The sequence below is a fragment of the Manis javanica genome, chromosome 12 (genome assembly GCF_040802235.1).
Source record: "Manis javanica isolate MJ-LG chromosome 12, MJ_LKY, whole genome shotgun sequence".
Classification (NCBI taxonomy): Eukaryota; Metazoa; Chordata; class Mammalia; order Pholidota; family Manidae; genus Manis; species Manis javanica.
Window position 1 is genome coordinate 86,628,163 of NC_133167.1, and position 16,829 is coordinate 86,644,991.

Below are 16,829 nucleotides of genomic sequence, written 5' to 3' on the forward strand. Positions count from 1 at the left end.
CCGTTCCCGGGTGCCTCAGTGGATGGAGTCCGAAGCCTAGACTGCCATAAGGCTCACACCACATCCTCAGTGGCCTGGGCTCCAGCTCTGACTGGTAACCACCTGGGCCCAGGGGCACCGTGGACACAGCTAAATGACACCCCCTTGCCATCCCCAGGAACTGTTCACCAAGGTGGCAGTGGACGACCGCATGACCCGCTGCGGGAGCCAGTCATACAACGGAAACGTTGAACACCTGGCCTCCACCAATAAGATCATAAAACAATTTCATGATGCAGCCAACATGGTCATCTCCTCCTGCCTCGGGGCCCCAGGCATGACGGCGCGGGACAGGGCCCGAGTGGTAGAGTTCTGGATCCAGGTGGCCAAGGTGTGCCATGGAACAGCCCCCAGGGTCCATCCTGGCATGTTGGGACCTTCTCCCCTCCTTGGCCAACTCTCAGGATGGAGTCCTACAGTCTGACCCTGCCTGGTCCCTGGGCCCCTCCTGCCAGGGACGTGCTGACCTGGACTCGCAGGCCCCGAGGGTGGGACAGCCATCCCTGGCCCCTTCCTTGGGTTGAGATACAGTCCTCCACCCAGGAGGGCTGCTCAACAGGTACTGGGTGTGCTGGGCTCCCTGGGTGCCTGTCTCCTTAAGGACAGGAGTTCATAGGGGGACAGAAGCAGGCCACGTTCTCAGCTCTGTCTTCCCTCCCAGGAGTGTCTGGACCTCGAGAATTTCGCACACCTCCATGCCATTCTCTTGGCCCTGCAGAGCCCTGCCATCAGTCGTCTGCAGTGCACCTGGGGACGTGTTTCCTGGTAGGTAGTCCTGTCACTAGGACCAGGGGACCTTAGTGGACCAGAGACACCACCCCTAGGTCTGGCAGTGTCCCCTCAGTCGGCTGGGGCTCCTGGGAGGCGGCAGACCCTGGGGACAGGGGCTTACAGGATGGCGGGCCCTCAGAGCCCCCGTGGGTTAGGCCAGCGGTTCCCCCTCAGGAATCGGGTTTCTTCGTCAGGTGTGGGTTGAAGCCAATGGGAGATGTTCAGCATGTGTTTTGCAGCAGGAGATCTCTGTCCCAAGGACAGCCACCTGTCCCAAAGCAGATCTGCCCCCAGGAGAACTGCAGGCCTCAGATTCCCCAGGACTAAGAGCCATGGTGGAAAGCCTCATGCAGGCTAGTGGAAAAGGGGTCCAACACCCCAAAGCCTCCACCTGTTGGCCACATGTCTCCCTCCTCTCTCCTCCCCTTAGGAAGAGCTCCAGGATGCATAAGAGACTTGAAAAAGAGAGGTGGCTTAACCGGAAGAGGCTCCTCAAGGTAAATGGAGGCTAGAGGTCTGGAGGGAGGGGATCCTTGGGGCAAGCCCTCTGCCGTGCTGTGGCCCAGCCTTGGGTGCTGACTCGAGGTGTGCATGGTGAGAGGGGACAGCTGATGGGAGAAGTAGGCTCCGCCTGGCCCCCAAGGTGTCCTGTTTGTCTCCCTCCCTGGCTCCACTTGACTGGGGGCCTGACATCCAGCGAGGACCCAGAGGACAGGCTCCTGTCAGGGCTGGGGCTAGGGCTGGCACTGGGCTGGCAGCAGGGGTGGGGCCTATGGCAGAGCAAGGTCAGCCCCTCCCCAGGGCCCCCTGAGCCCATCACTGCCCCTCTGAGGCCTCAGGCTCCTCATCTGGTCAGGGAAGGTTGTCACCCTGGGGTGCGGGCCTCCCAGGTGAGCAGGGTCCAGGGAGCACAAGATGGCCTTCAGCTTTGTGCCCATCCCACCCGGTCGTGTGAGGGGAGCCATGGTGATAGCCAGGTGACAGTGAGTGTTCAGGGCACCCTGGGAGGCAAAGGGAACTCCCCTGACACTCTGCAGGTGAGGAAGCCTCTCAGGACGGCCGGCAGTGGCCCAAGGACACCCATGAGTATAAGTGTGTGCTGGAGCTGCGATCGCCCTCAGCTGAGAGCCTGCTGGGGGTGGGGACAGCATAGCACCAGAGGACTCAGGCGAGGCATCCACCAACCAAGCTCTGATTTGTGGGAGGCCATGTGGGAGGGGAGCATGAGCACACCTGAGTGACCTGGACCTTGCAGGAGGCGACTTCCATGGTGACGCAACAGCATCGTTTCCTCCGGGAATCTGAGGATAGGCAGGAGGTGAGAGTGGCCTGGCCAGGGTCATGGCTGTGGGGGAGACCCTGTACTTGCTGCTGGTGCCACCAGCCCTGAACTGCCAGGACTGGGGTGACCAGGAGGGAGAGAGCAGCTGGGTACAGAGAGAAGTTGGAGGACGGGTGCAGGGACCACGGGTCTTGGGATTGGCCAAAAGCCAGCCCTGGGAGGGACAGGAGGGGAGAGCAGGGCAAAGGGAGGGCGTGGGAGGAAGCACAGGGTGGTCCAAGGGGAGCTAGGGGCTGCGAGTGAGGGGTTCAGGAGAGGCTCTATGGGCTCCCCTGAGGTAGACGGGGCACCTCCCCACCCCAGTGGCACAGCATGGTCCCCATCTTCGGATTGTTCATGGCTGGCCTCCTGGTCCTAGTCAAACCCCTGGAACAGAATGATGGGAATGAGGCCAGAGGGGCACAGGGTGTGCAGGATGGTGAGCTCTGAAGAGGAGAGAGACCCTAGTGAGCTGGAGCTCTCAGCACCAGGCCACCCGCCTCTTGGGAGTCTCCCCTCCACCCCAGGGGCTGGGCTCCTTGGAGAGGGCAGCCAGAAGGACCCCCTGCCCCCCTTAAGCCCCAGTCCCAGCCCCAGGGCAGGTGGGGCTGAGGGCTACAGGCTGCAGCCTCTGAGCAGGATGGCCTCTCCCTCAGGCCCTGCCCAGGGGGAGGGATGTTGCTCCTTCAAGGCAGGAAGCACAGGAGGGGGCTGCCCGTGCCTTCCTGCCTGAGGCCTCAGTCTCCGTGTCATCAGAGAGACTTGCATGGGAAGCTTGGCCTCAGCTCCCCAGTCCAGTCCCTCCTCCTCGGTACCCCAGATCCTGGCCTAGGTCTGAGTGCTCCAACTTGAGAAAGGGTGGGGAGGTTTAGGCCTCATTCTGGGTGCAAGGGGCTGTTTCTGATGCACTTTGGCTGCCTTGGTGCCTTCCAGGGTGACGGGATGAGACGGAGTTGAGCTACTGTAACACCCCGCCACAGAAAGTGAGGGGGGGGTGCAGAGCCCCTGGGCAGGACCCTGTCCGGCCCAACCCCTGGGTCTGACATGTCTTGAGAAGGTTAACACACCCAGAGCTGAGGACACTCAAGGCTTCGTCGGGTGGGGGATGGGGGTGGCATCAAGATGGCCTTCCTGGAGGAGCAGCTAGAGACCCAACAGTGGGAACAGGCAGGGCTAGATAGCATTGGAGGGAAGGCAGGTTCCCACGGGAGCAAAGATCAGGGACCATCCCATTGCTCCGCTCCTCACGCCCCTCCTTGTGTGCATCCTGTCCTTCCTCTGCCGCAGGAAAGTTCCATCCTACGTGAGATGCTCATACACAAGTACGTGGCCATGACGCATCACCTGCAACCCGAGGAGCACTTCAGAGCCTTCTTCCAGGCCGTGGAGACCCTGGATGACCAGAAGAGGTGAGGCTGGGCAGGACTCACGTGTGGGTTCCAGCTGCTGGCAGGCTCTGGGAGAAGGGCCCCTGACATGTGGCTCCAGGGACTCACAGGTGCCCCTCTGTCCTGCAGATACACCCTGTCCTGCCAGCTGGAGCCCCCAGGCCAGAGGGCCGGCAGAAAGGGACTCTTGTTCTTCAGGTCCCGCAACATTTAAACTTAGTGGCCAGAGTCAGGTAAGTTTCTGGCCTGGGGCCATTCGCAAGGGGTGGGCTGCTCCCCAGCCTCAGGGAAGCTTCGGGCCATGCTGGGTGTGGGGGGTTGTACTAAAGACAGGTTGGGCTGGGATTCTGCTCCACCGCGCAAACAGTCCTGTCAGGCTCAAGGGTGATTCCCCTCCCTCTCTGGGACCCAGTTTCCTCCTCTGTGAGTGGGTTATGCTCATGCGCCTCACTGTGACAGGGACCCCACGGGTGACGGTGATTGACAGGACCCTCTGCACAGGGCCAGGAGCACAGAGGGTAGTGAGGACAGGGTGGAAGCAGGATAACGGGGGGAACCTGGGATAACCTGCCTCTTCTGTTCACCTGCATGGCCCTGTAGCTGCTGTCATCAGGCCCACGACCCAGCTGGTACCCTGGCTGTGTGCGGAGGAGAGCTTCCCCTTTGGACAGGAGGCACCCGGCGCCCCAGGACCCTAGTCTGCTTCCTGCTCCTCTTCCTCCCGCTGCTCATCCTGAGCCTCGTCTGGGGCAGGTGCTCTTGCACCTCTTCCATCAGCAGACTTGGGCAGCTTCCCAGGCTGCTGCTGCAGGCTCAGGGACCCGTACGTAGCTGCAGCCAATGGAACAGACTGGAGAGCGCAGATATACATCCAAGTATATATATGGTCAATTAATACATGATAAAGGAGCCATGGACATACAATGGGGAAATGACAGCCTCTTCAACAGCTGGTGTGCGCAAATTGGACAGCTACGTACAAGAGAACGAAACTGAATTATTGTCTATCCCCACACACAAAAGTAAACTCGAAATGGATCAAAGACCTGAATGTAAGTCATGAAACTATAGAACTCTTAGAAGACAACATAGGCAAAAATCCCCTGAATATCAGCATGAGCACCTCTTTTCTGATTTCACCCATTTGCAGAGTATAACAACGAAGGAAAACTGAAAGAACAAAACAGCAACAGACTCACAGACTTCAAGAAGGGACTGGTGGTTACCAAAGGGGAGGGGTGAGGGAGGGCCGGTGGGGAGAAAGGGAGAAGGAGATTCAGGGGTATCATGATTGGCACACATGGTGTGTGGGGGGGAGCCGGGGGATAGACAGTGTAGCACAGAGAAGGCAAATAGTGACTCTGGCATCTTACTACACTGATGGGCAGTGACTGCAGTGGGGTATGGGGGGGACATGATAACAGGGGTGAATGTAGTAACCACATTGTTTTTTCATGTGAAACCTTCATAGGAGTGTACATCAATGATACCTTAATAAAGTAAGTAAGTAAATAAATAAATAATCTTACTTCTTGGCAAATAGTGAATCTGTGGCATCTTACTTCACTGATGGACAGTGACTGCAAAGGGGTATGGGGGGGAGTCAATAACATGGCTGAATGTATTAACCACATTGTTTTTCATGTGAAACCTTCATAGGGGTGTATATCAAGAATACTTTAATAATAATAATAATAATGAAGAATCTTACTTCTTAACTTCCTGGGTGTTAAAATTCAATCTCATCTTTAAGATGGGATCCTTCCTGCCTTTCACTATGTTGCCTGTGACTGGGTTTACTTGCCACATTAATTGCCCAGGTTATGTATTACTTGATTAGGGGCTGGAGGAGGAAAAGCAGCATCTGGGCAAAGTAAAAAATAAACTGGGCCTTTGAGCAGGCTAAAGTAAATTTTACAATAGCCTCATTTAATTGACACAATGAAGACATGGGCCATGCTGAGGCATTTTTCTTATCTCGGGTATGTATGTTCAAACATTCCAGGCCAGGTTACTCCTGGCTCCTTAGTTTTAACTAATCTTCACTAAAGAATGCTTATACTCCTAGGTTGATATTTTACTTTGGAGAATTAACGTGACTCTGATTTTGCTTAATTGTTTAATAGGGAGTTTTGGTAGGGGTCTTTTACCGGAAGCCCTCACGCTAGTCTGACTACACCCACGGTCCCTGTCTCAGAATCTCTGTGGCTAGTTATAAATTACTCAGCTGCAGACTACAAACCAAAATGACAGAAAGATATAAACTTTTAAATACAAGAAAATGCACTGTCAGTTCCGAGACCAAAGTAAAGAAACTTCATTCCCAAGTAGAGAAAACTGAGAGATACCTCATGAAACATTTTTTAATTTTAAAGGCGCTTCCTCCAGGCGGCCTCTCCCCTGCCGCCCCGACGCGGGTCACACTTGAATTTCGGCCCGCCCGGCCGTCGCCCTCGAGGCCCCCGCCTGATAAATCCACACAACGCAAAACGCCCGCCGGCCTCCCCGTCTGCACGGCCCCGTCCCGGGACGGCGGGAGCAGGGCGGCGCCGCGGGGCGGAGAGCAGCCGCGCTCACCAGCTGGGCACGGACGGAGGAGCAGCGGCTCCAGCGAGCCCCTCCCACGCTGCCCCGACGAACTTCGCCGGCCGCTTGGACGTCCGCTCTCGGCGCACCCGCTCCGCTCCCTCCCTTCCCGTGCGGCCCCTCCAGCGGGACGCGCCGACTCCCGATCCCCGGCCGGGCCCCGGGAGCCCACCACCCGCTTCGGCCGTTTCCCGGCCCCACGGGCCACGCGCCGCCCCCTCACCGGCTCCACCACGACCTCAGGCGAGGGCAGGGGACCCCGCGCCCCTTCCGGGTCCGGCTGCGCCCCGCAGCCACCTACCTTCCAGTCTGCAGGGCTGTCGCTGTCGCCTTCATCCCTGAAGTGGGTCCCGCTCTGGACCCTCCACCGCAGATCTGCAGCAGCGGGAGCCACTTCTCGGCCGAGCCCTCGACGGGCTTGGCGATGCGGTCGGCGTGGGACAGGTTGCCCCACGCGTTGCGCTGCTGCCCCTCAGCGGCCGCCGAGGCCGAAGGCACGCCCACGGCAGCGTAGGGGTTCCCGTTCGCGCCGCCCGACGGCGCCGGCTGGAGGTGGCAGAGCTCGACTGGCTGAAGTCCGGCCGGGGCAGCGGCTTGAAGTCCGGGTTGATCCTCACCACCTGGAGCGCTTCGGCCAAGGTGACCGCCGCCCTCCGCCGCCGCGGGAGTGCCGAGAAGCGGCGCCGTGATCCCAGCGGGCGTGAGGAGGCGATCCGAGGCTGGGGGGCGAGGTCGGTGCCGCCAGCGCACGCGCACCTAGAGGAAGGCGCAGCCGAGCACTTCGCGGGTCCATCAACATCTGGACTCCGCCGGTTCCGCTGCGCAGACGGGACGGCAGGGCGCTCCTTCGGACACAGCCAGCGGACCGAAGCATGCAAGGAGCCGCGAGAGGAGCCTCTCCCGGCGGTATTCTCGATGCTACTAACTGGAATACGGTGGCGGCAGCTCCTGCAGCTACTACGCAGCCGTCGGACTTAGGTGTCTCCGCGAGCGCCCAATGGCTGCCTTCGCCGCGGCACCGGCCGCCTCTGACTGACGGACCCTGCGGCCAATGATCCAACGGCGCTGCGCTGGCAGCCACTGGGAGCGTGGCTGGGTGGGGCCGGGGCGGAGGCCGCGCAGGGCTGTTTTTTTTTTTCACATCCCGGCTCGCCACCTGGAGACCGCTTCTGCTTTCCGGGCGCCTTCGCGTGTCTGATGCCCTCGACCGCGCGGCGCGCTGTGGCTGCCAGCCGCGGACCCGCGTGCAGGAGGCAGCGGCACTTTGGTTACTGCTGAGGCGCGGGGCCGAGCGCTCGGGGAGCCGGGGAGCCCGCCGCTCCGCCTCTCCCGACCTCCGCGCGCGGCCGGGACGGCGCGGGGTTCCACTCTGTATAGTAGTGCCACAGCATTCTGTGTATTAATTTTGTATCCTGTAACTTTGCTGAATTCAGATATTATCTAGAAGTTTTGGAGTGGATTCTTTTGAGTTTCTATTATATACAATATCATGTCTTCTGCAAACAGGGACAGTTTGACTTCTTCCTTACCAATCTGAATAGTGGTTTTTATTTCTACCTGGCACAACTTCATTGGGTAATTGCCATTCATATTGAAGTGCTAAGGTAACTAAAGTACTACAGATAAGTAACATATCAGGAATGTGCATTTTAAAATAAGTTATCTGGTCTTTTTCTTTGTATATATTTTTTTCAGATGGATTGCAATTACCGTGGATATGTTACAGGTTTCCAAATTCTCTTATGTCACTCAACACTTGTTCAGGACTCAGGTTGTAGCCTATATAAAGATATTCCATGGGCAGTATTAGGTCCTGGTAGTCTATGAGCTGACCCTGTTTTTCTTTACTTTTTTTTTTATTTTTTATTTTTATTTTGGTATCATTAATCTACAATTACATGAAGGACATTATGTTTACTAGGCTCTCCCCTTCACCAAGTCCCCCCCACATCCCCGTTCACAGTCACTGTCCATCTACATAGTAAGATGCTATAAAATCACTACTTGTCACCAAGTTCACAGTCACTGTCCTTCAACATAGTAAGATGCTGTAAAATCACTACTTGTCTTCTCTGTATTGCACAGCCCTCCCTGTGCCCCCACCAACACTATACATGCTAATCGAAATGCCCCTTTCTTTTCTTCCCGCCCTTATCCCTCCCTTCCCACCCGTTCTCCCCAGTCCCTTTCCCTTTGGTAACTATTAGTCCATTCTTGGGTTCTGTGCTTCTGCTGCTGTTTTGAGTGAAATCATTTGGTACTTGTCTTTCTCCGCCTGGCTTATTTCACTGAGCATAATACCCTCTAGCTCCATCCATGTTGTTGCAAATGGTAGGATTTGTTTTTTTTCTTATGGCTGCGTAATATTCCATTGTGTACATGTACCACATCTTCTTTATCCATTCATCTACTGATGGACATTTAGGTTGCTTCCATACCTTGGCTATTGCAAATAGTGCAGCGATAAACAGGGGTGCATCTCTCTTTTTCAAACTGGAGTGCTGCATTCTTAGGGTAAATTCCTAGAAGTGGAATTCCTGGAGCTGACCCTGTTTTTCTAGTTCTAGTCACCTTTATTATTTCAGTTCCCTAGAGGGTGAACCAGATTTCCAATAAGATAGAGTTGATCACTGTGCCAGCCTCTATTCCCGAAGGGAGGCTGCATATTGATTGTGCTGAGATCTGCTGCTTGAGGCTTTGAGCAATCCTGAATGCAAGAGGTGTTGACTGGTCTCTCTATACTCCTTTAGTTTTCCCAAATTCCTTCTTTTTACCAAGTTCTTGATTTCCTGTTATGCATAATAATTGTAGAATGCCTGGATATGATGGAAACTTTGGCTCTGCTCCCATTAATTTTTAGATGAGTAGTATCTTCAGCCCACACAAAGAAATTATTTAGGACATTGAACGTCATGCGGGCCTGTCTCATGTCTCACAAAGAAGAAAGGGACCTAAGACTAAGGAAGAGAGTGCCTAAAGGTCCTACAGGCTATCTATACCCGAGGAAGGGGTCTTAACCAGTATAAGCACATAGATCCATACTTTCTTTTAGATGTTCAAATATTTCTATTAGAATATTTGTAATATAAAACATTATGCATCCTGTGGTATTAGTGGTCCAGCTCTGGGGTAACAGAGGTAAAGAAGAATAAAGAGGTAGAGTAGAAAAACCAGGGTGACTTTAAATGTAAACAAAATATTCTGACCTAACTTTCTCATTAGAGTATTAGATTGTGGTTTTGGTAGAATCATTTCAGACTTGTTTGATTATTTTAACATTCTGGGGAACACTGCAGTTTAAAAACATCTCATATGGAATTGAACCAACAGAGACTGTATCAGGATTCTTGCACATCATTTATGAAGAAGAAAATGATAACCCTAATATTCCTCTCTTGGGAGACAATGACACATATAGCCGTAATAATTTGCAGTATCAAGACAGTAAAAGTTCAGAAGTAACTGTTGGCTTTTTAATTTTATCTTATTCGGTATAATTTTGTGAAATGAAAAGCATTTTCAGAGCAAAATTTGGTGACTTGCAAATGTTAAAGTCATTTTACTTCATGAAGGCCCTGCATGATTTTTAAAATGGATAGAGAACGAAATTAAGCTTTTTGTTATGCTTGTTATTAGGTGAAAATTTAGCAAGAATGTAGGTAATTAATCTTGGAAACAGATATACGAACATAGGATTAAAGAAACCAAAGACTTAATTTTCACATGTGGGCATTTGGATAGTTAATGTAAATTATTTCATTTCCTGAATTATTGTGATAATTTAGGTGAAAATACTATGTCATCTGGATTTCTAAGTTAAGTCTTTGTTTCATTAGAGTTCAGAAATGAATCATATTAGTGGCCTACATAAGGTGCATATAAAGCAAAGTGATGAATTCTTCCTCCACAAAGACCTGTAAACTGTCATAGAAACATTCCCAGCTCAATTGAACTGCCATTGATCATAGACTTTAGTAATATTTTTCTAAACCATATTTTTTTATCATAATATTTGGTAGTAGGAAAATGTGCCCACATGGAAGGTTACTATGAAAATCCAAGAGTAAGGAGAGAAAGATTTATGTTATAAACTTAATATTTCCAGTTTCAGCTATTGCTAAACTCAGATGATTCCTGGGGATCTCATTGAAAATTCTTACTAACCATGGGCACTTTTTGGCCTGGAATTTTCTTAATAGTACCTAACTTTTGTTTTTGAAAGCAGTCTTGTTATGTAATCAGTAGCGACACACCTCTCAATTTATCTCTGAACATAATTTCAACAGAAGGTAAATTTGGGCAAATTCCTCAGAATTCACGTGTGTTTTTCAGAGACCCAGAATTTTTAAGTTACTTCCTCGATATCTTGCAATGCATATTGTTGTGGATAAAAATCTGGTAGGTCCTTTTTTATGCATTGTATTTTTAAATGATTTACATTTGTCTGTGATTTCAATAATGTAATAAAAATTTTGACCTTTTTTGGATAAATGTTTATTTTGCTTTTGCAGTTAAGTTCTTTGAAATTGTAAATAAACCAAGTGTTTGTTGATTCATTTATTATATGTATACGATGTCTAACTGCTTTTGTAAAGTGAAACATCTTTTCATTTACTAAAACTTGTCAGTTATTTTTCTCATTTTCAAGGAGACTGCCAGTGAAAGTATAGATTAGAGCTCTCTCTTATTCAGCTAAGTCAGTGCCTTTTTCATGTCTATAATTAATCTTTTTTTAGGGGGGTGGTTTCTATTAGATTAACTTCTCATTTTATCCATGTTATTTTCCTAATATTGTGTGTTCTTGTAGACCATGAAACTTTCTTAAGACAATTATCCTGAATTCTTCTGAAGCATAACGAACAAGTTCTTACATGGTGAACAAATTCTTACATAGTGAATAAGTTTCTGATAGTGTCTAATCTTATTTCATTAGGGTCAGTTATTAAAGCTATAGGTTTCCTTTGGTAGCTTGTTTTCCCTTTTTTCCTGATCCTTTGAATCCTTATGACAAAATCCATTCATTTGAGTAAGTGGTCTCCTCTAGTTTGTGCTCTGGTAAAAATTAACCCCAAAATCTTAGTGGCCAAACACTGCTTATTTTCCATTCATGCAATGTCAGCCTCTCCAGGACAGCTGTTTTCCAGGTGTTGGCTCAGTGCTCCAGAATGCTTAGATAAAATTATTTTGGCATTTTTATATTGATAGCTTCTTTTCCAACTGTCAACCCAATAGAATAGCACACCAGAGACCTGGACCGCAGTAAGGAGATACTGCCCATCTGAAGCGACATTCACCACTTTTGCCCTCATTTTATTGACCAGAATGAATCACCTGGCTATGTCTGTCTTTAAAAAAGAAAGGGTTCCTGCACCTTAGAAGAGAACTGAACATTGGTAAATAAGGATAATGCCTAGTACCAAAACTAAACACAAAGGGAATTCATATTCTTGAAAGAATTTGCTATTAGAAAAGTAAGGGTGAAAAATGTATGAACAGGGTTTTCAATGGAAAAACTGTAAAAAAGAGAAATGTAAGAGAACAGGCAAATAGTAAGAGCATAAGTTGATGATAAACAGAAACATTAAATCAGTAAGTAAATTGACAACTGGTTGGTACAAAAGAAAAAAATGGGTAGAAAGTATTAGGCAAAAGAGAAGTAAACTTGTTAGGGTACTAAAAAGGATAAATGATGTAACTATGGCTTTGGAGAATAGTAAAACAAACCAAATTCAATATTAAAACAAATTTGCAAGTGCAAATTTGATTGTGTTGTATACCTTAAACTTACATGATGTTATATGTAAATTATATCTCTAAAAGCTGGAAAGAAAGAATTTGGGTCAGTTACCAGTATTAGGTATAGCTTTGAAAGAGAGTTCTTTAAAACATTTCAGGAAGTCATAGTTCATATGCTAACACTAGTTCTAGGATATAGGAAAAGCATGGTACTTAAATTTATGTGGACTGCGAATATTTACTAAGCAACATTCATTTGCTTAATTATGACAGTGTGTACATGCACACACACATCTTAAAGCCACAAACTTCTAAACAAAATGTTGCATTAATTTTGATAGTATATTAATAGAATACAATGATCTGGTCAAGAAATATGATGGTTTAATATTAAATAATGTTACTGAAATATGTCAAAAGACAAAAATCATTATGAATCTTTATCAAAAAAACCTTTGATAATAATTGAGCTCCCAATTTTTTTTTTTGAGAGGGCATCTCTCACATTTATTGATCAAATGGTTGTTAACAACAATAAAATTCTGTGTAGGGGACTCAATGCACAATCATTAATCCACCCCAAGCCTAATTCTCATCAGTCTCCGATCTTCTGAAGTATAAGAACAAGTTCTTACATGGTGAACAAATTCTTACATAGTGAATAAGTTCTTACATGGTGAACAGTACAAGGACAGTCATCACAGAAACTTTCGGTTTTGATCACGCATTATGAACTATAAACAATCAGGTCAAATATGAATATTCGTTTGATTTTATACTTGATTTATATGTGAATCCCACATTTCTCCCTTTATTATTATTATTATTTTTTTTATTTTTAATAAAATGCTGAGGTGGTAGGTAGATGCAAGATAAAGGTAGAAAACATGGTTTAGTGTTGTAAGAGGGCAATTGTAGATGATCAGGTGTGTGCCTGTAGACTATGTATTAATCCGAGCTAGACAAGGGCAACAAAACATCCACGGATGCAGAAGATTTCTCTCAAAACAGGGGGGGTGAGGTTCTAAGCCTCTCTTCTGTTGATCCCCAATTTCTCACCTGATGGCCCCCCTGCGACTGTGCCTGTCTTAGGTTGTTCTTCCCTTGAGGAATCTTACCCGTCTCTGGCTAACCAGTCATCTTCTGTGAACTCCCAATTTTTATAAAAACTTCAGTATAAGGAGATTTACTGAACCTGTATGTAGTGAACTGATAAACATTTAGTAAATAGGTGTTTCTGAACATGACCTAGAAGAATACTAATCTTAAACAGAGCTCCACTTAATAAATATTTGAAGTTTTCCTGTGAAAAATTGGGAGCACACCTCATATACCTGGCATAACCATTGGTACTTAATGTTGTCCTGACATTTTAAAGCAATTAGACATAGAAAGAGATTATTGAAATAAAGATTACATTAGAGACCAGTTAATGTGGTCATGTGAAAGGATGTATTCAAACACAGAATCCAGGATCACTTCAACAGTGAACCTGTCTTGAAGGATTCTCCCTCTCTCTGCTTATATTTTTTGATTTGTAATATTTTAGAAATAAGTTATTTTTTGAAACATCACATTTAAAAAAATGTGGTACCATATTCATCAACAATAAGTAATGCCACAAGTTGGGTGCATTAACCATTGTTTAAAAAACAAAGCTGTTAAATATGTTTATGTATTTTTATAGAAATTAACCTTTTTAAAAATTTATAGAAATATCTATAATTATATGTATATATATAATTTATCAAGTTATAAATTAAATTTATTCATTTATAAATTATTTTAATCATTATTTATGCACCAGTATTGATTTTCTGGATTTCAGTTGGAATGTAGGCTATTTTAGAATATAGCTAATTGTACATTTAAAGGGTATATGATGTGTTAATGACATCCACTAGTTTTTAGAAAAATTTATCTTTTTCAGTTTGATTACATGGGCGTTGATATCGAGTCTGTAATGCAGAAGGTTATTCAGATAATTGGCTTTGTTAACACTGTAAGTTTTGAAAAACTTTTTTGTTTATATATTTCTTAAATATAGGCAATATTAATTGATGTGCACAATATTTTGCTGTGCTGTTGAAGAGTTTCCATAATCAAAATACTGAATTAAATGTCTTATGTATATTTTTATAAAAGTTTCATGTTGAACTTAATTAATGTTTTCATTTATCTTTTACTTTTAGATGCTTAACCAGTTAAAACTGACTGGTATAATATCTTCTATAGAAATATGATCACATAAAAACAAAATTTCTACTACAGGGAATCCTAATCATATATTATCAAGATTTTTAGAGTGGATATATAACCACCTCTACAGACCTCATCATACTGCATACTTACTTGTGTGAGTATAGTATTCCATATTTGTACAGCATCAAAGGAGCAACCCAAAATGATTTCATATGCTAATTCTGAAAAATAAGCATTTCCTTCCTTTATACTACGTTCTATAAATTTGACAGACACCTTGGGATGGGGAAAAATAGTAGTTAAAGTACTTGTCCTCAAGGAACTAGTGTGAGACAAGACTGAAAAACTTTTATCAACAGATATAAAATAATCTGATAAAGGTAAAATTTCATGAAAGTATTGAAATAACTGAAGATTAATTATGGATGTGACAGTTTCTTTGATTTCTCTTGTCTTATGAACTTTAATTACCTCCTATCTCTACATTCTTATCTCTCATCTGATTAATTCTTATGTTTTTATTTTTTAATAACATGAGAATATTGAATTGTTACACTATCTAGAACCTAATGCACAGAAAACTATTCATCTTTGATGAATAAATAATTCATTATTCATCTTTAATGAAAGAACAGATGACAGAAAATTGAATTTTCAGGGCTGTAAATATAGAGGAAAAAGGATAAAAATTATAACCATTAGCACATTTTGCATAAACTTATACTTCTGGATGTTTATCAAATTCATATTTTACAAATATATATTGAAATATTCTTACCATTGAAGGTTTGAGAAAATGTATTAAATAGTTTAATTCAGAGTAGCATGGTGCTTAGGACATAGTAATTCTTCACTAATGTTTGCTTCTATGAAAGTTATTATCATTAGTAATGCCACTCATAAATGCAATTATTAGGAAAATTATTATTTTTTAGCTTCAAGAAACATCCTAGTTTTATAGGAGCCACATTTCCTGGAAAAATATGTAGTAAGAATTTTGCTACAGGAGTCGCTCTGGTATGTAGTTATTATCCACTTAGCTCTCATTATTTTCATATTTCAAAAAATTTTAATACATTAAAGCATGAATAAATATATTACATAGTTTATACATCTTTTAATAGTTTTTTGTATTACTAATTTAGACCATAAAAGTTAAACTGTATACAATTACTTTTAAAGAGAACACTGAACGGATCATAATGTCATACTGTTTTTCAAAAACATATTTGATCTTTGTTAGTCAAATTGTTTCCACAGTGGTATGCTTGCATTAATATTTATGACATAATCAGTGCAACTTTAATGTTAATATTAAGCATATCATCAATTTTCTTCTCAAAATAAATAATTGGTATACATTCGTGTGCTTTTAGATTAAGTGACATTCATTGCTTTTTCTGCTTTACGGTAACATTATTGCATTCAGCTCTACTGTTTGGGAGGAGCATACTCCCATAGGAAGAAAAAGCTACCAAATATTCATAGTCTACTGTTTTCTGGTGAAAATGAGAATGAGATCCTACTACAGGGTTATATTCCTTTTCACAAGTTATCTAAAAAGTAGGAAAGGGAGCTAGCAGAGTGCCTCAGAAAAAGAAGTCTGTGTTATGATTTCTCTGCCGGCCCATTTGTACAGTGGTTGACTTCCAGTAGCCCGTACAACAAAGTAAATTGCCACTGACAGGTTAGACAGATTAAAATCAGTTTTGGTATGTACTTGTGACCATTACTAATAAAGACATATTGATGGACTAGAGAAATCTAAAACCAGTTCCAGGGGTTATTTGTTACCATGGCTAGAGAACAGACATTTCCTAAGGATTTGTTTTTATTCTCAGACCCTGCCTTTCTTTGGTCTTCCCCCAGCCAAAGTTTAGGAAAGGCCATGAGCAGTTCCCCAGGTCTTCAGTACTATTGTTAATTCTCCCTGAAAGCAATGTTCTGTTGCTGAGGACTAAGTTTTAGATTGTGTGTGCAAATAAAGCAGAAGATAAAAATTATTAAATATAAGTGGCTGGTTAGTATGTGTGTTTTCCTGGTGCCATTCTTCAGACTTTAATTTTCATTGGAATTTGTGTAATAAAAATTTGTAAAGGAAAAGAAGTAATTTATGAGTTAAGCAAGAATGCTGTAAAAAATGTCAGTATAAGATTAAAATGTGAATATGAAACTGAATTGTTTTTGTTTATGCCAGCAATGAAGCGTTTTAGTTTCAAAGCAGAACTGAGGGGAAGGTACAGAGATTACCCACAGGCCCCCTGCCCCCATGCCTGACTCCCCCATTGTCATCACTCACCAGGGTGGTATTTTGTTTCTTACCAAGGATGAACCTACACTGACCCATCAAAATTACCCAAAGTCTATAGCTTATCTTAGGGTTCAATCTTGATGTTGTACTTATTTGGGTTTGGACAAATAATGACATGTATCCATCATTATGGTGGTATATAGAGGATTTTCACTGCCCCCAAATCCTCTGTGTTCTGCCTACTAATTGCTCCCCTCCCTGCCTGCCACCATGAATTTTTTGTCTTCCCAGAAGGTCACACAGTTGGAATATAGTTGGAGTCATGTAGTTGGAATAGCATGGAGCCTTTTCAGACTGGCCTCCTTGATTTAGTAATATGCATTTAAGGTTCCTCCATGTCTTTTCATGACTTGATAGCTCATTTCCTTTTCAGGATATTAATAGTACTATTCTCCTGTCTGAAATGTACCATGGTATATTTATCTGTTCACGTGCATAAATTGGAAATGACGCAAATGAGAACAGCAGTGCCTCC

The 16,829-nt window shown here is 45.1% G+C and overlaps 1 protein-coding gene across 9 annotated transcripts in view; it reads left to right on the forward strand.

Moving 5' to 3' along the window:
• The window catches only part of LOC118968214 (ral-GDS-related protein), a 71,345-nt gene extending 64,889 nt beyond the window's left edge, over positions 1-6,456 (forward strand). For all 9 annotated transcript variants that reach the window (XM_073218997.1, XM_073218992.1, XM_073218996.1 and 6 more), the window contains 7 exons: positions 158-370; positions 701-804; positions 1,241-1,307; positions 2,066-2,128; positions 3,419-3,540; positions 3,649-3,752; positions 4,120-6,456. In XM_073218997.1, coding sequence (XP_073075098.1) covers positions 158-370; positions 701-804; positions 1,241-1,307; positions 2,066-2,128; positions 3,419-3,540; positions 3,649-3,733 — 654 coding nt within the window. In that variant the 3' untranslated portion in view covers positions 3,734-3,752; positions 4,120-6,456. The remainder of the gene's footprint in view (positions 1-157; positions 371-700; positions 805-1,240; positions 1,308-2,065; positions 2,129-3,418; positions 3,541-3,648; positions 3,753-4,119) is intronic.
• The last annotated feature ends 10,373 nt before the right edge of the window (positions 6,457-16,829 follow it).